The sequence below is a fragment of the Psittacula echo genome (genome assembly GCF_963264785.1).
Source record: "Psittacula echo genome assembly, chromosome: 5".
NCBI lineage: Eukaryota > Metazoa > Chordata > Aves > Psittaciformes > Psittacidae > Psittacula > Psittacula echo.
In genome coordinates this window covers 33740262-33764127 of record NC_137739.1, presented here as the reverse complement: position 1 = coordinate 33764127, position 23866 = coordinate 33740262, and the positions used below count along the sequence as shown (strand labels likewise).

Here is a 23866-nt window from a genome sequence, read left to right as displayed (position 1 = left end):
TCAAAATTAAAAACACCTACTTACCTTTTCAAAGTTAGATACTGTAATTTGTTTGTCAGTGGGTAGATGTTTGGGTCAGCACTGTGAGTGAGTGACTGTCAGCAGGAATTCCTACAAGACAAGTAATTTCCCTCAATGTATTACTGACTGATTGCTCACTTCTTCGAATCACTAGAGAAAACAAACTTAATATTGTTACAGACAGAGTTTCTGTCTTCATTAGCCTTATAGAATGATTTTATCTAGCATTCAAAGACTACTGAGCTCTAGGTGGGCATATTTTAACAGAATGTTCCTTATTATAATATAGTGAATAGTGGCCTAAATTAAGGGAATGGTGTGTGCAAATTTCAGTACATGGAGGTAGTAAATTAAATATTTTGCTCCTTTTCTTACGTAGAAATTTGGGTTGTAGCAGAGGAAGGAAAGAGGTTGAAAGATTTTATTAGGGCTCTGAGAGATCATGCAAGCCCTTTAATGAAAATAAAATTAAAAATATGCCAACCTTGCCATACTTAGGAAAATTTAATTAAAATCAATGAAATAGTTATACTTCTGCCTTTCCCTACTTGAATGTTTATGTCCCTGTATGTAATATCTGTGTTATCAAGTTGAATTATATCAGTGGCAGTATCAATGAAAATGATGTCATTGGTTCAATATTTTACCATATAACCTCCTTTTTCAAAGATTTTCTTAATACACTATCTTCTCCTACTCCTTCTCATCTTCAGCCCTGAATTATCTGGCAAAGTGATATTAATAAGGAAAAACATCCCATCAAAACTGGGGCTTTTGGCAGTAAAATATCAAGTCTGGTGAAATTTTGGCTAGGGGGATTTTCCTAGCTCCACCAGTAATGGCATTCCTGATCAAAATGAGAGGGAGTCTCCCTATTCATTTCCAGTTAGTAAAAATGGACAGAGAAGCAAACAAATCCCTTAGCTAGAGTAATCAGCCTGGCACAGCAACATTGCAGCTGCAAGACCCTTTTCTCACCCATTTAATGCCCTGCATCTCCAATGACTGCTTTAAACAGCATGTCTTTGTTATTCCCATTCTTGCTTAATGGAACAGTGTCACATTATTTAATAAAAAATTTATAGGAATGTTTAAGAAAGAGACTGTTTTCTATAGTCTGCAGCAGCTTTAGTACTTATCTCGGCTGTGGCAAGCCTGGGTCCGGTCCTGACCTTGTGTTTCCCCTCACTGCAGGTAGGACACTAGTCGCTGGACTGTCACCCAATCTGGTGTTGGTAGCTCCCCATTTCTGTTCCCTTCAGATAACTAACCACTCCTCCACCTTTGAAAGTGCTTCATTCCTGCACCTTCTCTCCTCTACCAAGAGGGAAGACTTTTCTATCTGGCATCTTGGGAGCAGACATCTGGGATGATCAGGGGACTGGAGCACCTTCCGTATGGAGACAGGCTGAGAAAGTTGGGGCTGTTCAGCCTGGAGAAGAGAAGGCTGCGTGGAGACCTCATAGCGGCCTTCCAGTAGCTGAAGGGGGCCTACAAGGATGCTGGGGAGGGACTCTTCATCAGGGACTGTAGTGAGAGGACAAGGGGTAATGGGTTAAAACTTAAACAGGAGACAGAAGGTAAACAGAAGTTTAGATTGGATGTAAGGAAGAAATTCTTTACTGAGAGGGTGGTGAGGCACTGGAATGGGTTGCCCAGGGAGGCTGTGAATGCTCCATCCTTGGCGGTGTTCAAGGCCAGGTTGGATGAGGCCTTGGGTGACATAGTTTAGTGTGGAGTGTCCCTGCCCATGGCAGGGGGGTTGGAACTAGATGATCTCAAGGTCCTTTCCAACCCTAACTATTCTATGATTCTATGATTCTGTGATGCCTATCTTTTTCACCTTTAGATCTTACCAAGCAGGACAGCTGCCTTCCAGGCTTATATGCTTTGTTCCAGGGAGAATTTACCATTGAAATCATAAATGGCACAAATATAAACTCACTTATCAGGAAACTTGTATGTTAAAAAGGATGTCATCCTTATAGCCTAGATTGCAGGAGGTTTCCTGTGTCTCTTCAGTCTGTATCAAGGCAGAAGCTTGAGCCCAAGTGACTGGAGGAGTCTGAGCCCCCAGCGTCAACAAGACGTTCTTGCTGTCTTAACCACTGGCTGCCCCTCACTGAAAGCCAAATCTCTATTTAAAAGTAATTGTGCTTTGCGAAGCTTCCTCCCTGGGGTATGTATTCACTCAGAAGCCAGTAAGAAGCAAATAAGCTACTGATGCATTTACTGACAGAGCACCAGAGGCACCAGTACTATAGAGTGCCATCAGGGGATGAGCACATTTTTTAAAGCTCTTTTAAAACTGTGGCATTCCTTTGGGGAATAGGCTGACTGGGAGGCATACTCTGAGCTGGCAGTTGGATTCCTTCAAGCTTTCTAGAAATGTATATGGTGTATGCCTTACTGGAATTAGCTGCAAGTGAATATGTTTCTGGAATTTTATTATACTTCTGGTAACTGTAGAGCAAGCTGCTTAATTTGGCTACAAATTACAAACATGTAGGATTTTTTCATGTGAAGGTGTTAACATATTTTGATGTTTAAGAACTTAGCATCAATCAGATTAGAGACAAAAATTACTTTTAAGTTAGTTTTATACACAAAGGAAAATAATATGCGTCTGTATCATCATTCCTTCCTGACTAATTGCTACAGAAAAAAAAAAAACCAACAAAACACCTTAATAACTCACTTTTCATCTGAATTAAAAGTTCTAAGAACAAGGATGGTTAGATGAGAGCTTCTAGATGTAAAAATACACACACACGTGCTTAAAAGAAGCTGAAGAATTCTCTTAAAGATGCATAGAGTAGAAACATCATCACCTGCCTTATTTCAGAGGATCTTTGATTATAATAAAGTATTTCCACTGACCCAATTCAGAAAGAAAGGGAAATTCACAGAAGATGAAATTGAAGTCATCGATTCTCTGTGTTGCTATTGCTATCACTGAGTCTTCTTAGACAATGAAATAGGAATGGTATTGCCTCCAGCACCCTGTTTGTCTGAGATGTATTTGGTCTGTAAAGTTTTTAGAATCCATATGATTGAGAAACTAGAAAAGTATCATAACTCATAGAAAGTGTTGGTATCATTTGTCTCTTCTTAAGTCTCAGCATGAAGGCTGCATATGGCTGGAGACACACAGAAGGCTGAAAGTGTCCTGAGAAAAAGACTGGAGAGAGGAGTATCTGAAGGAATGTTGGAAGAAAAACACATCATGCTTAATGTCAGGAATTATTCAAAACTTGAAGGAATTATTCACAAAATGCAGTGAAGTCAACACAATAGAGCATGTATTTTGGTGTCATGCATGAATCATAACAAATAGCTAAGTATGAGAAAAGATGAAGAAATATTTCAGGTGCAGAAATAGTTGAGTGTGTTGTCATGTTCACCGACATGTTTGGAAGCAAAGATATAAAAGAAATGAAGTCCTTTCAGAGAAATTGCATCATTTGTTCTAAACACTAGAAACAAAACAAGTCACAAGATTTAACCAGTCTACAGCTTTATTAAATAATACATCTGTGACCTATCTATAGTAATTCATCCAGTACAGGCTATCTCTTCTCCTGCAGTCTTCAACACCTAGGGGAGGGCTAAGATCAGGCATCAAAACCATTTCAATCTGGTCCCAGCACTGTTGCTGAAATACCATCACACCCACCACAGTTCTGAAATCATGACATTCTTAACCCAAATTCGTATTTACTTGTGTAAAATGCATCAGTTTATAAGAAATTTGTAATAGTAACTTCCCAGTTACCTGTTTTTGAGGTGCAAATGTGATTTATTTTTTTTACATGTAATTTTTATAAACCCATTTGAATATGTTTTGCATAATTTTGTGTGCACTTCCTTTAAGGAAATGATTTAATTTTCCTTGAAGGTGCACGAAAGTTCTAAATATACAGTAAAATATCAGTGAGAGAGATCTGCTAAGCAGCCTGTAAAGCACAATTATTTGTAATGCTTTAAAATACCTGTAAACCAGAGTTGGTTTTCGCTTCACAAAGAAAACGTTGCACTGTTTTCTGTATTTAAATGTACATTTTAAATATGTTGACTTATCAGGTAACACAGCATGCTGAACAGGGGCAAACCATTTTTAATGGTATGTTAATTGAATGGGATGCTATAGATGCTCCTGAGTGACTTTTTTTTCCCAGATGACTGATAAAGCTTCTCCTGATCAGTAAAGCCAGTATATATTTATTATATCCCTGCCTTTCATCCATTTTCACTAGTGAAAATAATAGAATGGCTGCCACATGAACTCTTTATGTCTCTTCTAAAAGTAGGAAAACATTACAGCTTCAAACCCCAAGCAGCACTTTCAAAAATTCAGCTCTTAAATGTAGAGCTCTCTCAGCATCTTCTCACAAGGTGGGAATTCAGACATGGGAATTGAGAGAGGTAGTTTAAATGGGACTCTTCCTTTTTTCTTGCTTGCACCCATTTATTACTGGGACGGTGTCTCATTATTCTGTCATGGGAGCCTGTAGGAATTCAGTTGTAGTGCTTTTGCCTTTCAGTATGATTAGCAGTGGCCAGAGAGCTTTGCTTTCTTGTTCTGTGTCTGTACAGTTCTACACGGGGAAATACTGCAATCATATTTGACAATTTCTCCATCTCGATGGCCAGCTGTGAATGAACCCATGGACCTATGCCAGATCTTAAGAAATATTTCTAGTGAAGATTTATTGCTACTTATTTTTTTCCAATTCCTGATTTCTTTTTCTTTTACTTATGCCTCTGTTTTTCTGTCTGCTGCCAGGTTGAAAACCCTAGAAGGTCTACACTAGAAGCAGCAATTGCATAACCATCTTCAGGCCTGAATTGATTTCATCCCCTGGAGGATTAGGAGAATAATTATGTTTTTAGATCACTTCAACTCAGATTGTCTACATTACTGGCAATTGTACCAGTGACATGGACATGTGCTTACTAGGAAACTCGTTCACCAACTCATTTCACACAGCTTAACAAGCAGTTACTCATAATTGCTTGTAATCCTTCTGACATGAGCCTGAATGAAACTCCTGACTTCTCTCACAAAGCCCATCCATGTGCTAACATTTTTTAAAAATAAATATCTGAAATTCTGAAATGCAAAATTTGATAAGCTTTGATAGCTATCATCCATTCAACAAACTTACTGTAATTAATTGCTTTTCAATGATATAATTTTATTTCCCTTATCACAGGGATTCTCTATAAGCAGCTTCTTCTTTTTATTCTAGCTTTATTCCAGAATACATTTCTAAACATGAAGTGTGTGAAACTATCTGAATTTGTGAGTTAACTGCTCATCATATAAACCTCTCACATTTACTGTTAAAGATATTTTATATTAGCAGTAAGGAATAAAAAACTGATTTTTGGATGAGCGTCTAAAAAGATATCAGAAAGAAATTTAAATTCTTTCTGTGAATAAATTGATTTACGGTGTCACCAGAGAAAGTAATATTATGATAGCGTAAAGTGAATGAATAAACTGTGCTTCGATGCTACCATCTGGTTATATTTTCATATTTTCCTGATAGATCTGGTTATATTTTTATTTTAAATAAGTGCTGCTTGTTTGCTTTCTTTGGATACAGGAGAAGGAATTTAAAATACTAGAGCCTTTGTTTGCAGATATCTTTGGAGGCATGCTTCCTGGTCCTTGCTTGCTTTCCTAGGAGAGCTAACAAGCTAACTCTGTTAACTTTAGTGCTGTCCACAATTATGATGAGATAGAATTTATGCTTTAAATATGCCAAAAGGAAATTCTACTAGAAGCAAACACGTAAAGATTTATCTTCAACACTTCACTTTTTTGTTGAATAACATTATCCACTGGAAATTACTTTTTCAAGCAAATGAAGTTGTCCTTTGCTGTGACTGACTTTCTACTAAAGGTATTTAGGCTTAAATGAACTTTTATTTATCCCCTTAATTCTATAGCAAATACCTAATAGTTTTAAGCAGAGTATGTCATAGTTCTTTTGTAAAATTGCAAAAATGTTAAGTATTTTTTGCCACTTTCTAAGCTGTGTATTGCAACATGTAATTCGAAAGAATCACAAAGGTAAGTCTGTTGCGTTCTTCGCTGTGCATGGTAAATAACAGGAAAATTGTGATCAAAAAGTAGCATATCAGTAATCTGACAACGTTAAATGAAGGAATGCAAATCTTTGTGTTTAAGAGATTTTATTGATGTTTTTGCTATTTGTTATTGATGTTTTGTAGAGGAAACTGCTATAGATATTTGATGAAGTTTTTACATATTGCTGCATTGTTTTTTCTTGATATTTACAATATTTTATTAAAATAGCAGATTTTGTTAATGCTCACATTTTGTCACATTTGCCCCACGTTGGGCACCAAAAAGAACTGTCGTGGTTTAAGCCCAGGCCGTAAATCAGAACCACGAAGTCCACTTCCCCCCCCACCTTTCTTCCCTCCGCTTCTGGAGGGACGGAGAGGAGAATCGAAAGAATGTAACTCCCATGGGTTGAGATAAAAACAGTCCGGTAACTAAGGTATAACACAAATCACTACTGCTGCCACCAATAATAATAATGATAAGAGAAATAACAAGGGAAGAGAATACGATACCGCCCGCCGGAAAAGAGAGCCCAACAGAAAGAGGAGGTGCCCTTCCGGGTAGCTCCCAGTTACATCCCCTGGCATGACGTGCTGTGGTATGGAATACCTCTTTGGCTAGTTTGGGTCAGGTGTCCTGTCCCCGCTTCCTCCCAGCCCCTCCTCCTCCCTGGCAGAGCATGAGACTCACAAAGTCCTTGGTCAGTCTAAACATCGGTGTTATCAGCTTTGTTCCCAGGCCAAAAGTCAAAAACACAGTGCTGCAACAGCTACTAAGAAGGAGAAAAACTGACTGCTACTGCTGAACCCAGGACAGTATCCACCCCTTATTCCATACCATAGCACGTCATGCCCAGGATGTAGAATGGAGAGTGCCCGGAAGGGCTGGATCACTGCGGGGTGGGGGCGAGGTACCGGTTGGTGAGCAGTTGTATTCTCTTCCTTGTTATTTCCTTTATCATTATTACTATTAGTGGTAGCAGTAGTGATTTGTGTTATACCTTAGTTATTAAACTGTTCTTATCTCAACCTGTGGGAGCTGCATTCTTTTGATTCTCTTCCCCGTCCCTCCAGAAGCGGAGGGAAGAAAGGTTGAGGGGGGGGAAGTGGACTGCGTGGTTCTGATTTACGGCCTGGGCTTAAACCACGACAACTAGGAATACTTTATGTTTGTATTCAGATATACCTCGTTCAGACACTGTAGTATTAAAGTACTAGGAGTGTATCCATTTCATGAGCAGCACAAAGAAAATGGTGACTTTCTCAGCTTCACAGAGGATGTGTTTAAATATAAGGTCTTAGAGGTACTTCCCAGTTTCTGGGTACAGGTGCTCACCCCATGCAGAGGTGAGACACAGAAGTATTCATTTCATCCTGCGTTCTGTGCTCCTGTTTCCAGGCACACAGAGGTGAGCTATGTTCTCAGGCTGGCCAGGGAAAAGAGTAAGCCAGGAGGTTGCACTGTGACAGTGCTTCTGCTCTGCAGCTGCAGAGAAAGACTCCTGATTAAACAACCTTTCATTAGGTCCTCCTCTTGAGAAAAAATACAGCAATAAAATATACACTCTCAGTTTGGGCTTTGATCTTGCTTTCATAAACAACTCAAAGAATTTGCATGGTTGCATGCAACTATTCCATTATTGTTAGTAGCAAAATACAAGAGAACAGATACACAAAGTGGAAGAGATGAGAACAGTTAACATTCCTTTATTCCTTGTCCGAACTTAATCTAGATCAAGTAAAATGCTTGCTGGTTTTTTCATGCCTCAAGATAAATTGACAATTTTTACATATTCCTATCTTATATAAAAAAGATGCTTGTTTTAAAGCTCCTGAGTTACTATATAGGAGTTTTAAAATTTGTAATAGATTCCTAAATGCACCTTATTTTTAAGTGTTTTATATAAAGAGCAGTTCTTAGAACTGCAACAAACAATTTCTGTAACATACTTCTATGCTTTTTCTTTTGTCCTTTTCTTACACTATGAAGAATTAAACCACCGTAAAATTAGTAAGATGAGAAGCTAAGGTGTCATGGCCTCTTCCTCCATTAGGATCAAAAAATACTAAGCATATATTGTGTAGAAGGAGTTTGGGGGCTTTTTAATGATCACATTGTCCTTCTTGCTATTTGTCTGGATTTTTAGTCTAGAGAGCTCCATCTGAGACAGCAAATGATCAAACTTCAGTTTTGAGATTCCAAGAATTTTGTGTTAATTTTTGTCTCTGCATAGAGTGTTTTTAGCAATGCATACACTGACCTATGCAACTGCAGTATCTCACTTCCACCCTCATTCAATTCCCTATTTTGTGCAGCAGTCTCAGTGTATTCAGCAGGTTGTATGCCAGCAGATGAAACAGATGTTTAGGCCATACTGGAATGGAGCAGCATGCTGCATCAGGACCTGGATTTTCCTCTTGACATCTGTATACTGCTGGGCTGGGGAGCCTGCCTTAGGCCAGGAGGCTGTAGGAGCCTTGTGGCAGTAAACATAGGGTCCTTGCTGCTCTTTAAGCGATTAGTGCACTGAAGCAGTAATAATGCTGAATTATCGCTTGGTTGCGTTCTTCTAAGGAATCTTGGGACAAAGAGATAGTCAAGCAGGAGTATTTACAGTAAAGTTGTGTTCAGAAAGACAAGACTAATTACCATGTATTAAAAATCTTTCTTTAGAATTTAATAGTAAGATTGTTATGAATACTTTAGGAAACTTTTTACAAAGCAGTAAACAAATACCTTACAGAAAATCCTCCCTTTCTCATTTAAAATCATTAGGATGAAAAAAGACAATATCACCTACTTTCCAATTTCATGGTCTGGTCAAATTGAACGAAACAGACAACAAAATGTGGCTGAAGACATGAAATTGAAGGCATACTAATGTTCATGCCTACTAGAGACAAAAATGTGAACTTCTAATAGCTGCAGGGAAGAATATTAGGTATGGAAGCTGTCTGACTTATGCATTGATTCTTTATAGTTTCACTTTATCAAGGTGAAAATTGTGCTGTATCTGCTGCTACAGCCTAAATTGTCTGCTGCAGCACTTTCCTTTATGATGTGCGTTCTTTAAACACGATAGACATGGTATATTGCATGGAAATAGGTGTTTAATGTTTCATGATTACTAGCTGTTGGACAAAATAGCATTTAGCATGGATTCCCCCCTCAAACCCTCAATAAATTTTCATTGTTAAGACAAACGCATTTAAATCAGGGCCCTCCCAAACAGATTACAGTTTTTTGGAGAGCATGAGGTAATATTCTGACGAAGACCAGTTTGTTGCTCTCATTTAACCTCCAGTATTCTAAAGGGCTTATACTTAATTAACACTGGCTAAAGGCCTGACCTGAGAGGCAACCAAAAGTGACTGAACTGCATTTTCGGATCCAGGCTGTAATCTGTTGGGAGAGGAATAATAATAATAAAAAAAAAAAAAAAAAATTGAAAGCACCATTTACTGAAATTCTTTCTAACTAAGCTGTATTTCAATGAGCCATTTAATGCTCAGATGGACAAAGGTATTACTTCAGTCATTGAATTGTATCAAACCCTTTCTCAGAGGCCCAGTTTAAAAACTCTACAGGAAAAGTGGCTTAGCATCATATTCTCTGCAGACCAGCAGTCTGTTTGGAAAGAGGAGGGGGGGTGGAGAGTGAAATGAGGTGAGACACAACCGCCAAGTCAGTGAGGATTTTTGCCTCTCCCTCCAGTCAGTGGTTTCACAAGGGAATCACTCCTCAGAAAGAAAGAGCTCCATGTTTGCTACAGAAAGCTTTCAATTATTATTTTTTTAATATATTTTTTTTTTAATAGCTGTTACTCTGTTCCCCCGGTCAGCTTTCAACCTGCCTTTTGTTCTTTTCTGACATGGCAGAAATACACTTTCCTCTCTGGGGGACTTAGGACCAGTACCTACACTTTACAAGGCTAGATTTTTGACTCAGTCACATTGGGAAAAATAGGAAGTCTCATTTAAATATCACAGATTCTGACACTCTGAACTGAGTAGTTGCTTTATTTCAATAGAACCAATATTACATATATTCTGTAGTGATATGATCTCTAATATAATGTCTGAATTTCAATTGTATAAAAATGTCACGATAAATTTTTAATTCATAGTTTTGGCAGAGAATGAAATTTTATTTCACATATTTGCTTCTGTCTCATTAAAAATTCCCAGCAGCCTCAAAGGGTGTTGTGGGTGACATTGTATCTTGGAAACTAGTCAAGGTGCTGTAAAACTAATAAACCAACTGCTTTACTTTCTAAGAGGAAACAAATATTAGAGGCAACTGCCAGGTGCCAAATTACATACATTGTTTTAGCTACTTGCAGTGATTGATGATTTCTTTGAGTTCTAAGCATTCTTTCTTGGCTTTGTCCACATTTTCACAGTAAACAAGTTGTGGACAGGCAGTTGCTGAGAGATTGTTTTTAATTGTTATAATTCAATGAAATCAAAGCCATTTGATTTCTAAGGGGCACGATCTCAGGAACAATGCCTAAATAAGAGTTGCCTGCAAAGCAGTGAGCTGTTTTGATGGCCATTTCTACTCCATTACATTAAAGTAGGATGAGGTCAAAGAACAAGAAACACAGCTCCCAAACGAAACAGAAATTATTTTAAGAGCACCTTAATGCACATATGCCTGAAGGCAAGTTTGTTCTTCATTGCACTGGTGCCTATATTTCAGTTCTGTAGTGTTTCTCCTCAGTTACATGACTGTAACTGAGAGAGACTTTGGGATTGGATGCCTGTGTTGTAAGGCCATCATAATGGCTGAGATAAGGAAAAGTGAGTCAGTAGAAGTCTAAACATGGATCTTGCTGCCAGTGTCTTCTCATTCCACTTTCATTTGCTTGTTTGTTTGGGTTTCTTTTTTTGGTACTGTTTTGGGTTTGGTTTGTTGGGGTTCTTTTTCCCTCCCAGGACATCAGCATTCACCATGAGCCTTGGGGCTAGAATGTATTATCTGTGATCTCTTTTTTTACGAATAAGCTGTGTTAATGATATTTAATGAAAAATTAGTCAAATGATAATTTCATCTTCAGTTTAAATTTCCATTACATTAAAAATGTAAGTAGCCATTTTAAGCTGACAATAGCTATTCACGCTCTCCCAGTACGAGCCCATAGTATGATGAATAAAACCAAAGTTAAAATAATAGTGCAGGAACTACACTACATACGAAAGTAAGTCAAGTACAAAAAGATCTATCATTTCTTCTGAATACATGCTGATGCGATCATTTAGGCCATTCATATTTTGAGCAGGACGGATGTGCTGTGGGACTCCTCTATCAAGTAATGAGAATTTGCTTCTTCAGAAGATGAGGCAAGAAATGTAAATCTATGAAGAATAGATATGGTCTTGCTAATTATTTTCCCCAGCAGAAGTCTGGGGCTTTGTCACTGACTTATTTAACAAATCCTCTTAACATCTGTCCAGCAGACTGTGGACTTTATTAGCAGAAAAGAGACCCACCAGATTTAGAGCCTGCTGGGTGCGTCTTCATCTTCACAGCTGTGGATTAACTCAGACTTTCCAGAAGAGGACAACCATATGGGATAATTGGTGTCATTGGGTAGCTAAAAAAAATATGAAGAAACAAATGTCGTCCAAATACAATTCACTGTTTTTACAGCCACAATTCCTAGTCTGTTTAAGAAATAAGAAAGGCAGCATTACACTAAAAAAAGAAAATCTATTCATATCTGTGTGGGAACCTAATCAGGCTCTTGTTTCCAATGACGATGGCTCCACAGTCACACCAGGTCTGCGACAAGAATGCTCCTTTTGTGTGCCGATAATGTGGAAGCGATAAAATTTCCTATAAGAGACATATGTGTTTACATCATGAGATGTGTTATTTGACAAAACGCTTTGTTCTCTGCATATTTTCCACACAGAGTTTCATGCTGGGTTGTTTTGTTGGAAAGCTTTGATTAGCTAGAATTAGTTGCTGAAGTAAAATAGACACTTTTGTTTTATGAGTCCTCTTGCTGAGCTGTAAATTATAGTAAAATATTTAAGGAGTGACAGAAAGAAGTGCTGATTTGAACCTCTGACCCATGATCAGCATAAAAACATAAGATAACTCTTTCAAAGGGCTACTGAGAGCCATAAATATTCCATGGTCCACTTAAAGTTAGGCTCTTTTAATAAAATAAAGCTGTTATTTTGTAGTACTACAACAATACAGGCTGTAGTATCTAAAATGTGTAGAGATTCTTTTATTTTCGATATGGGTTGGCTATTATCCACAGCAGGGCAGTAGAAGCAATGGGAGTGATTTTTCTTTTTCTGAACCAGTACAATGAATTCGCAGCCAGTAAAAAGAGCTGGAAGTGGCAGACACTCAGTGGTGAAATTAGGTATCTGTTACTTTGCAGCTTGAGAGAGAAGCAAAACAGGCAGGAGACAGGAATTGAATGAAATTTAGGGCCACATAAAAATTTCCCTTGACAATATATAGAATAGCAAGTGACAGACATTGAAATTACTGATGTTAATAGTTCAAAAAACCCTAAAGTGAACACATATGAGTAACTGGTGAAATCATTCTTTCAGCTGAGAAAGAACTTTTTTCAGCAGATGCACAACTGAGCATATAGGGAAAACTGAAGTAATCTAACTCCATCTGTGACTATAAAATGTATTATTTGTATTTTCACAAATACACTTAGTTTGTTTGCACATATTGGGCTTCAGTAAATCTGAAAGCACATTAACCAGCAAGTGCGTAAATAATCACTGCAACAATCTTTGTTATTATGATATTAGTTATGATAATTCATTAGCTGCCTGTTTGCATTACACCTTAATGCCTGTTGCGAAAGTATTTGGTATGCTATTTAAGAAGTAGAGGCCATTCATGCTCTGTAACAATGAGAGAGATGACTCTGCAGTAAGGTGGTATATGGGTGTTTAAAATCTGAATGTTATGTCCACTATGGATAGATTAGGCATGTATAAACAGGGGAAAGAAAGGAATGAGTCTGTTAAAAGGAAACAATGTACATATACTATGATACATGGATTCTGTAGAGAAAAAGAAGTACTTGCAGTGTATTGTTACTTGTTATTTATCATATTTCTAAATGAAACACTTTTTCCAAATCATCACTCCAGCTTCACATAGCTGTACTTGATCAACACCATTTCAGAAATACCCATATAAAGCCAAATAGTTCTCAGTTTTCTCAGTTATTTAGCATAAACCTGTGCGTCAAGTTGATGTTGCATGCTTGTTGGTTCTTAAATAGTAAGATACTATTATCTGTATGGTGGCATATGCTAAAATGAGAGAAGGATCTGGCCCGCAGTACTAGCAGATCTGTAAAACTCACCTTACTTTGATTTGTTAACATATTTCTTAGAAAAAACTGAGAAAATGCTACTGAGACATCCAAAGGTTGTCAAAACAAATCTATAAAATTGTTCTGGGTTCAGCTGTAACAGTTATTTTTCTCCTTCTTAGTAGCTGGTGCAGTGCTGTGTTTTCGACTTTAGTCTGGGAACAATGCTGATAACACACCAGTGGTTTAGTTGTTGCTAAGTAATGCTTACCCCGATCAAGGACTTTTCAGTCTCTCATGCTCTGCCAGTAAGGAGGGGCACAAGAAGCTGTGAGGAAGCAGAAACAGGACACCTGACCAGAACTAGCCAAAGAGATATTCCATACCACAGCATGGCATACCCACTATATAAACTGGGGGGAGTTACCCGGAAGGCCCAGCTTGCTGCTCAGGCCGGACTGGGTATCAGTCAGTGGGGGGTGAGCAATTGTGTTGTGCATCACTTGTGTTTATTGTTTTTTTCCCTTTCCCCTTTTAGTTTTATATTCTCTCCCCTTTTTTTCCCACTTACCACTATTATTGGTGGCAGCAGTAGTGGTTTGTGTTATACCTTAGTTACTGGACTGTTCTTATCTCAACCCGTGGGATTTACATTCTTTCAATTCTCCTCCCCATCCTGCTGGGAGCAGGGTGGGGAAGGTGAGGGGAAGTGAGCGAGTGGCTGCGTTGTTCTGAGTTACTGGCTGGGCTTAAACCATGACAAAAATATACTGTTTTAAGAGGCAGCACCTGCACAAATATATTGTAATACAAAAGGAAACATACACTTTTAGCATTAGAGTCAAGCTATTATAATGAAGGGATCTTGTTTTCATCAGCAAAACTTTGATTTTTCTAAGTATAAATTTTTAAATTCTAATAAGTGTTGCTTTCATGGGTACGTACATTTTCTTTAATAATATTATATGCACCTTTTCTTCTCTTTCTCTTCCTCCTCTTTTTCTTTCGTGTGGAGAGCACTGCTAGGACACAGATGCTGAGCTGTGGAAGGTGTTTTTCTGGTGATGGCATCTGGCTTCTTGGCAGAATCTGCAGGCAGTAGCTGCCTTCAAGTTGCCCCTGAGTTTGTCACATGGTTAAGCTGCTGCTGAGTTACTTAGGCTGTCTTGCATTTCTGGATGTTGTTTTCTTTTAACCTACCTCTCACTCTAAGGATCTGCATAAAAACCATTTTAAAACAAACAGGAAAAAAAATATATATGCATAAGCCAATAACCCCATTTCTTACCTTGGTGCATAGCAGAGGACTCAACTGCTAGTCACAGAATGTGTTTGGTGCAAGACATGCTAATACAAAAAAATGGCATTTATAAACAAAAATAGGGAGGAATAAGTACAATTAATTTTACTTTAGAAACAGTTCTTGCACCTAGATTAAGATGTGTGTGAAATTGTTGAGTAGAGTATTTATGCTTCTGAGCTGCCTTTTGGAAAAGTTACCTTGCCTGAACTGCTGAAGGCTACACCAGTGACATCGGGCTCAGGTCAGGACTTAACCTTTATTTCCATAGTTATTATCTATGACACCCAAACATGGGTTTTAACGCTAACCCATTTTTCATCTCAACACAAGAAAAAAAATTTCAGATACTCTGTTTCCTTTAATCTGTTTCACATCAAGCTTATTTTAAGCACTTCTACACCAATAATAAAAAAATCATAAGAAGCAGTCCCACGGAAGATGGTATTTTTGTTTTGAGTAGCTTCTTTTCAGAAATGTTCTCTGGAAATAGTAAAGATGTTGCTGGGTTTGGTGAGCTTGTAAAAACCCTTTGTGATCAGACAGTTCTAAGTATTATTATTTCATGTTATATACTCGGAAGGAAAATTCTGGAATTATAGCTTTGCAACACTACATACTAAATATACTATGGAAAAAAATAACTGCATTACCTCTTGTAGTGCAGGATTTCAACAGCACTTGCAGTCACTCCTTAGAGTTTTTCATCTTTAGAAACCAAATTGCTCATTGTCTAAATAGCTGAACTTTCATCTCTATAAATAAGATTTCAGCTTTGCACAATTCATTTAAAATGCTGACAAATAAAGATTCTCACTTGATTCTCAGTAGTTTCATTGTTCAGTTTCATTTACTGTAGCAAATGTATTTGTTGAAGATGTAACATAGGACTTACATTTTTAGTAATGGAAGACTTCAGAATTAACTAGGGCCCAAAAAATTTAGCTTTTTTTTTTTTTTTTTTTTTTTTAGAAAAAATAAATAAATTCTAGTACCTTTGGAGAAATAATGTACAAATACAAAAAAGGGAGAATGTCTTTTAATTTTGGTCATAAATCTTTTAGTAAAGCAAAGAAAAAGGGTAAATGTTTCTAGAACATATTCCTTCTTTCTCCTTGAATCAAGCCACCTCCTACTGAATTTCTTTGTGGGGCATCTTCCAAGTACATGCATAGCAATTCATCATGCTAGGCCAGCCCTCATCACCTGCACTCTGATTATCTGCTATGCTGACTATTGAAACCACTCTCTTATTGCCATATTTCACATATGGCTTTGCGGTAGTTTCTTGAGAATTCTGCTGCAAATAATGGCATCTGAATTATATCCCCACCTCTGTAACCAAATTCTCCCTCACCAGCACAGTCAGCTGAAATATCTGTAGCCCTTGCCTTTTTGTTCTCATATATTCAAGTGTAACTTCTCACTTTGTTTCCTCCCTGGGCTCACATATCTAAAGAAACAGTCTCCCTCCTATGCAGCAATTGATCACTTCCTCTTTATTGAAATATCTTCTCTAAACAAACTTTTTGCATAGGCCTGTCACTGACAAGCCACTGGCAAGAAGGTCATGATTATCATAATTCTGCGTTAGGTGGTAAAACAGCCTGTCACAAAGTTAACAAGCTGTTGTCAGTCCAAACCTCCCTTAACTGTGTTAAGGCCCATTTTATTTTCCTCACCATGTGTTACTTCTTTAACATCCAGTTCTTCAAATTCTTCACCTTTATTCATTCATTTAGACACAGATGCTGCAGCCTAAGAGCTAAATATCAATATTCCTTTCAGGAAAAAAAATTAAACACCTGGTGCATGGAAAGCTTTGCTCTGTGCTCATTTACTGTGCTCAATGTCATTCAGCAGCACATGTGTCTAAGAATGTTCCAGGCCTGTGTGCAAGTGAAAAGTCATAAGGGAAAGGGACTTGAGCTAATGGAAGAGTTTTGGTTATTGAAAGCTAGTTGAAAAAATTAGTTGGAAAACAAATGGTGAAACCTGAGAGAAGTGTATGAGCTTAGGGCCTTTGTCTTCTGGTAAGGCATGAATGAACACTGACAGTGATGGCAGTTATCCTGCTGTATCGTGAAAATACCTAACAAAGACATTGTGAAACTTAGATTGCATTAAGAAAGGTTTTAATGTTTGGATTAGTCAAGATGTTCGATTATTAGTTCACAGGTTTTGGGGGAAATTTTATATTATGTTTAATACTTTTTATAAAAAGAGTGAAGTGGAAATAATTCATTAAATGCCATAGGCAATTTCTGAAGCAGAAAATAAAATCACCACCACCCCAATTATTTATTTTTTTTAGTTATTCAATTCTTCTTGGATGTTAGCTCTAAGCTATAGCAAGTAGTCAGTATGAAATCTGCTGTTTCCAGGTAAAAAATCAGTTTGCACTTGCTCTGTGCTGTACACATGGTGAGTACAGCACTTTCCCACTCTTCTCTAATTTTTTTTAGGTAGATGAACATCATGCTGACTCATAGTGACCTCCAACTTTCAGAAATTCCCCTCAGATTTTTAGTTGATTACAGCTGGAATAGAGTTTCAGTAGCAAGTGCTTAAGTCCATAAGCCTGTAAGTTCATAGGTGCCTAAATGTGAGACTTCACTTGCCATTGCCGTAAGTGAGACTTGCAGCATTTCAAAATCCCACTCTTCAGTGTCAGATCATGACACTAGAAGAAACCTGGCTCTGAAAACTGTAAAACTACATCCTTGTTCACATACCTTAAGTGAACTGGTTTCCAAAATTCTTAACTGTTCAGGAGCACTCAGCAGTTCAAAATCAGGACTACTTATATTTAGATGCTGGGAATTGGATTGTAAGAATCTTGCTTAGTGACCTTTTAAAAAAATGAAAACCAGGCTATACATTTTTAAGGCTTCTTAAAAAAATCATGGATACCTGATGGCTTTGAATATCTAATTTGTAATCAAGAGCTTTCTGATTCAGTGGCTGGCATAAACATTATGAAATGCTCTTCTATTTATGTGCTAGACATATATTGAAAAGAAGGTATGTTTCAGTGTTTGAGGTAGGTTAAGTTTTTTAGTCCCTACTCAATAGTGAGTAGGCTAGAATTTCAGTTGAAAAAAATTTCATTGAAACTTTTGCTTTTGAGTATTAGCAATCAACATTCATTCAGTGTTTGGGCTTTTCCCCTTCCTTAATCTTACAAATAAAAGCTTTGCAACCTGACCATCTAAATGTGAGCTCCTAAATTGTCATTTTGAGCCACAGCAGTGGTATTTTCAAAAATACCAATTTTACCTCTGCAAAGTTGGCATGTACATATTTTCTCAGACTGGCTAACTCTCCATGAAAATTGGTATTTAAAAGAAGTTACACAGCTTCGCAGTCCACATTGCAGTGTTTCTAGTGCTGGTAGTTGCAAGACTTGCACCTGTTTCTGAAGCAGCTTTGTTTTAAGCAAACAAGAAAGTTAATTAGTGTTACCTATTTTTACATTTGCTTTTATGCTGTTAAACAAATTTATAGAAATGCCAGGCTAAAGCTAGTACTATGACCTTGAAGTAACTCTGATGAATTATACACACACACACACACACATAAATGTCAAAATTTCTTTTATTTTCTGTCTCCCTTTAGAACCGTTTCTTCCTCACACTACTTGCAGTACAGCCTGGGGAAGGAGTGGTTTATAACATAAATTAAACATACCGGGGAGGGAGTGGTTTATAATTCTAATTTTATTCTGCTTTTAATGTTTGCATTTCCAGAATCAAACAGTTTCCTAGGCAGTCACTGTAACAGCCTGATTTTCTTGTTGCTATCCCTGTGACCCTTAAAGTGCTGTGGACATTTCAGTTGCCAGTCCTGTTGGGACTCAGGTATCAGTTCACTTGTGAGCCGTGCTCTGGCCAGAATCCGTGACTGTCTCTTTGTGTTGATCTTGAGATGCCTGGCCAAGATACAGCTGCACAGTGGACCGCAGCTTTTAGAGATGATAAACACACCTTGTATGTGCATGCTGAGTGTCAGTGCTGGCAGCCAAGGAGTTGAGGGGCAGCCACTGTGAGGAGAGGCAGCTGAGGGGTGCCCCCTGCCAGACCCATCCAGTTCTAGCTGGTTCCTCAGAAGCCCCCCACCGCAGGCACCTCGCTAGGAGTGAGGTAAGAGTGGGAGGAACAGCCCTGCTGGAAGCCAGGCGGAGCGGGAGGAGGTGGAGGAGTCAGCAATGAAGGAGTGCAGTTGAGCCTGGCGAAATGATGGGCGTGGGGGGTTTTAGTTTTTACCATCCAACTCCACTGTAATTGGCAATAAATTAAACTCATTTTCCCCAAGCCAGGTCTGTTTTGCCTGTGATGGTAACTGGTAAGCGATCTCCCTGTCTTTACCTCAACCCATGAGCTTTGCCATCTGAGTTTGTTCCCCATCCTGTTGAGGCAGCTGGCTGGGTAGCTGGCAGCCAGCTTGGGTCAGCCCACCACACTGTGCTTCATTGACTATGGTAGGGGGCTTAGAACTAGATGGTCTTAAGGTCCTTTCCAACCCTAAATGTTCTATGATTCTATGATTTACTTTTCTCTAAGAAGGACTGAATATTTTGACAGAATACTTCATACCCCACTTTTTTTTCCACTGATGGCTTACCAGAGAAATCCTTTTGAACTTTAGTTGATAAACCTGGGTTTGTTTTCACATAGAATTCCTTTTCTGTTCTTGAAAATGCAGTGCATGCTATATTGAGTGCTAAAGTTTTAGTCTACTTTTAATAAAATCTAAGTAATCTCCCCCAGATAGTTCAAGTATAGGCTAAATAGGTTAATAAATAAAAATTAAAAAAAAGTTATAAAAAAAAGAATAAGTGTTTTTAATAGACAAAGTACAGAACACTGTGAAAGCCATTATAATCTTTGGGTTTTGTCTTTAAATTGTATTCAAGTTTATTGTATCTTCTTTGTCGTAGTACAGTGCCTGATTATTTCTGAGCTGAGAATGTGCAGGCTTTTGGAAATCTGTGAAATGTGCTTCTTGCTCTCATATAAGCAGAGCATCCTATTAAGCAAGCATAGATTTATATGAAGAATATGCTAAAACAGTTAAGATCCCAGTAGGAGGGGAAAAAACCCCAAACCAAACACTTATTATTGTGTACTTACTATTGCTTCATTTTCATTCTCCAGGACATCACTTGAAATGAAGTTTTTGTATTTAAAATTTTTCTAATTTTCTAGCACAGGAAAATATTGTACCTTAGCCAAAATATTTAAACACCATTGATTTCAAAATAGTAATCTGTGATCCTTTTGTAGCCTCTGTGTGGTATTGAAAAGGGGTGGCAGGAAACAAACAAACAAACAAGAGTTTTAATTTGTCACCCATAGTTCTGACTCCCTCTCCTGCTCACGTTTGTCTAGCCACTGAGTCACTGAGCTTACAGCATTGTGTAACTTTCATTTCTGTGGAGGCTTGTTATATTAGAAAAAATTGTTCCAAAAAAAGCAACAATTATGACATAAGCACATCTGGTTCTTGCAAATTATTCTTTATTAAGCTTTCATTTAATTACATGTGCTGAAAGGTCTGCTTTTGATTACTGTAATTTTTTTTATTTGTCCATCTGAATGATAGTGATGTTGGAAATTACATACAAACCACCTGGCCTTTTTTCTCACTAATAAGGCAAAGCTTATATAGATCTATGTGTAGAAGAGGGATTAGGACCTTCCCTGTTTATGGTAGAAGAATTATTGCCGATGCTAATTCAAGGTGAGGGTTTAAATTTCGTCGCTGTAAGGAAATTAAACCTATTTGGTTTTGTTCAGTAAACACTTTAGATTGGTAGAAATACTTTATTTTAATATACAAGTCTTCTATTATGTTTCAACTTTTGAAAAGCTCCATGAGGGTTTTTTTGTATTTCTATCAGAATTTGCAGGAAATTTTAATGCCTTACATTCCTTATTAGCACTTACAGAAGTTATAACAATCACTGTACACTGAGACAGATACCTTGTTGCCTATTTTAATTTTTATTACTATCTAGAGAAGATGCGCCACTGCCTTTTAGTAGCAAATTTTTCCCATGTCAGGTCATTGTAGAGATTCTGGAATTGTTGTATATTTTCTGGCTAAGAACAGAAAAACCTGAAGCATTGTTATTTCTGACAGAATATATATATATAGGTATATATATATATACCTCCTTTTCATAGATAGCCTTATAATTTTGCCAATTTTGTTTTTAATATTTAAGCACAGTATAACCATTTGCTCATTACAATGACCATGGCAAGACGGAAAAAAAAACCCAAACAAACAAACATCAGCTGAAAGTCAAACTAAAAAGGTAATGGTGTTTGGTAGGTTTTTTCTTGGGATATTTTTTCCTTGTTTGTTTTTTTTTTTGTTTGTTTTGTTTTGTTTTTTTTTAAATAACAAGAAGGGAAAAGCCGCAAACAAGAAAGTGCTGAAAATTATCTATAATTCCTTTAAGGGAAGAAACAGCAGGGCAACAAAAATTATGTACATTTACAGCTTCTTTTTTTTTTAGGAATTTTGCAGGAATTCATTATATATTTTCTTGTCTTCCAGCAACTGTACGCAGCTCAGCTGGCAAGCATGCAAGTTTCTCCTGGAGCCAAAATGCCATCTACTCCACAGCCACCAAATACAACAGGAGCACTCTCACCCACTGGGATGAAAAATGAGAAGAGAGGGACCAGCCCGGTAACTCAAGTTAAGGTATTTTTCAGTAAAGGGAAAAGTTGGTGTCTGAAAAGGGTAGTGAAATTAAATTATCTATTTAATTGGTTTACAGTTGGAAGTTCAACCACATGAAAGTTCTTCAATATTCAAATAAAATGTTCAGTTTTAGTACTGTATTATCAGCATAGAGAAGGGAAGGGAAAGCATTCACTTCTTGCTTCCAAAAATAATAGGCATCCCTCTTCCTACCACAGGCAGAAAACAGATTCATCAGTAAAATGTGATATTGTCAAGATTTCAGTCTGTAATCTTGTAATATATGTGCATGAATGGCGTCCATTTCATGAATTGTTTCACACTGAACTTCTGAGTATCTTAAAATGCAGTGCTAGCTTATATTGTTAGGGCAAGAGAGAGACTGTAGATCTTCTCATTATTTTACAAATCTCTGACTGCACTAATTCTATAATTTTGGAAAAGGCCATACATAAAAATAAGATTTAAGTCAGGAGTCCAGGAGAAACTGTGTCACTGCAGATTGATTTGACTTTTGCTGATTTCACACAGCTGCTGACAACCGGGCTGCTCCTTGTTGGTTTTGCTCCATTGCTGAATGCTTGTGCCTGCTTATTCTCACTTGCTTGGAACCAGGCAGCTACAACATGGCATTTGCCAGCAGCCTGAAATGAATATCGTACACCCCTTGAAATCTGTGGTGCAGCTAGCACCTCTGGGTGGAACTGCCTGGCTGTTACTGCTGTGGTCTCCTGTGATTGGTCTGAATTTCATGTGACTAGATACCTTCAGAAACAATTTACTTCAAACTGTAAAAAAAATCAACATTCAGATGTTTTACCAGTTTGAATGATAGCGCTACAAATGCAGAACTATTGAAATAGGTGTAAAAAAGACACATAGTGACTTTGTGGAGAGAGAGAATGTGGTATTTTGCTTGCTGCTAACACCTTATAGTCACACAGTCCTTAGCCTCAAATCAGCCTGGGAAGATTTTACTCACTTGAGGTGATTTGGGTTTTTTATATATTTTTTGACATGAGACTAAAATATCATTCGTTTTTTCATTATCATCAATCATTGTGTTAAAGGGGGGGTGAGTGGATATTTCTGCCTGGGCTGGTAAATTTCCATGACACTTTTTTGCAGGCTGAGAGTACTAATAAATAAAAACTATTCCATTATGTCCAGATCTAACATTTATTTAGCAAAGCATTCACTTAACTGTAGATGTGTATTAGTCTAATATTTTACCTCTTGTAATCCAATGCCAGGCTTGAGAGCAGTCAGTGAAATTTACCACATATGCAGAGTTTGTTATGGTCAATACAGAAGCCACCAAAAGCAAAGCCCAACTGTTTCAGCAAAGTTGCCATAGTATAGTGATACCTAACACCACTGATTTATGGTATTGAGAATATACTACTGACTACTTTAATGTGAAAAAGTAATTTCATAAGTGAGTGAGCCAAATGGATCTACACCAAACCAAACCTTTACAATATGAGTAAAATTTTCCCTGGTTAAATTCAAGCACATATCTCCTTGAACCAAGACCAATACCGTTTCAGCTTTGTGGCCAGCTGAGTCCTATTACAGAATCGGCCACATGCAAATTCTTGGGGGTTTCCCTACATAATTTCACTAGAATGGACTTAAATATATGTTAATAAAAAAAGAACCCTTTTTATCCTATTTTATTAAGCGCACTATTGCATCGAAAATATTAAAAATAAACTACAAGTGCTTTGTGTGGACAGATATCAATGGCTAATGAAGAAATTAATTATTATTATAAAAGCAGTACCTATATGCTGCCTTTGACAATTGTTACCTTCATAAGAAATGACAGTTTTGATGGTCACGCATTGCTTCCTCTCTATTTCCACACATCCTCTACATTTTCTCTGTTTTAAATAGCTATTTGTATAAACTACATGTATTATTTATACAACTAATGGAATTCTTTTACAGGAGTCAGATCTTTCAAGAAGTAATGATAGGGGCTTTTTAAGTCAGTGACCAGAATGTTTTCCAGCTTTTCAGTTGTCTTGCATAAATGAGAATGTGGTCTATGAAGTACAAACAAACAAGTTCTGGCAGAATTTTTTTTTCACATGATCATATCAGTACTAGGCAGAAAATTATTTAGAAATTGAACATGGTAGCATAGATTCATATATGTGCATGCTCACAGTATTTAGTCTGGCAAACTTTATAGTCTGAAAGGGGCTCTGAACTCTCACAGAAATTTATTGAAGCCACTTTATATCCATGCAAGGAAACAGCTTGCATGTAAACGTGGCCAAAAAGCACAATGAACTATACCCCTTATACCTTTGTGCTCCTGCTTTCACTTGGACTCTGAACAGGTGTGGACATTCATGCACACTGCAAGGTCAGGATGAATAAAAATGTCATGCAGTTTTATGTAAACAGTTTA

At 37.5% G+C, this 23866-nt stretch overlaps 1 protein-coding gene across 2 annotated transcripts in view; it reads left to right on the top strand.

Moving 5' to 3' along the window:
• The window catches only part of SOX6 (SRY-box transcription factor 6), a 248787-nt gene that overhangs the window by 157927 nt on the left and 66994 nt on the right, over positions 1–23866 (top strand). For both annotated transcript variants that reach the window (XM_080619786.1, XM_080619787.1), the window contains one exon: positions 21295–21444. In XM_080619786.1, the coding sequence (XP_080475912.1) occupies positions 21295–21444 (150 nt within the window). The remainder of the gene's footprint in view (positions 1–21294; positions 21445–23866) is intronic.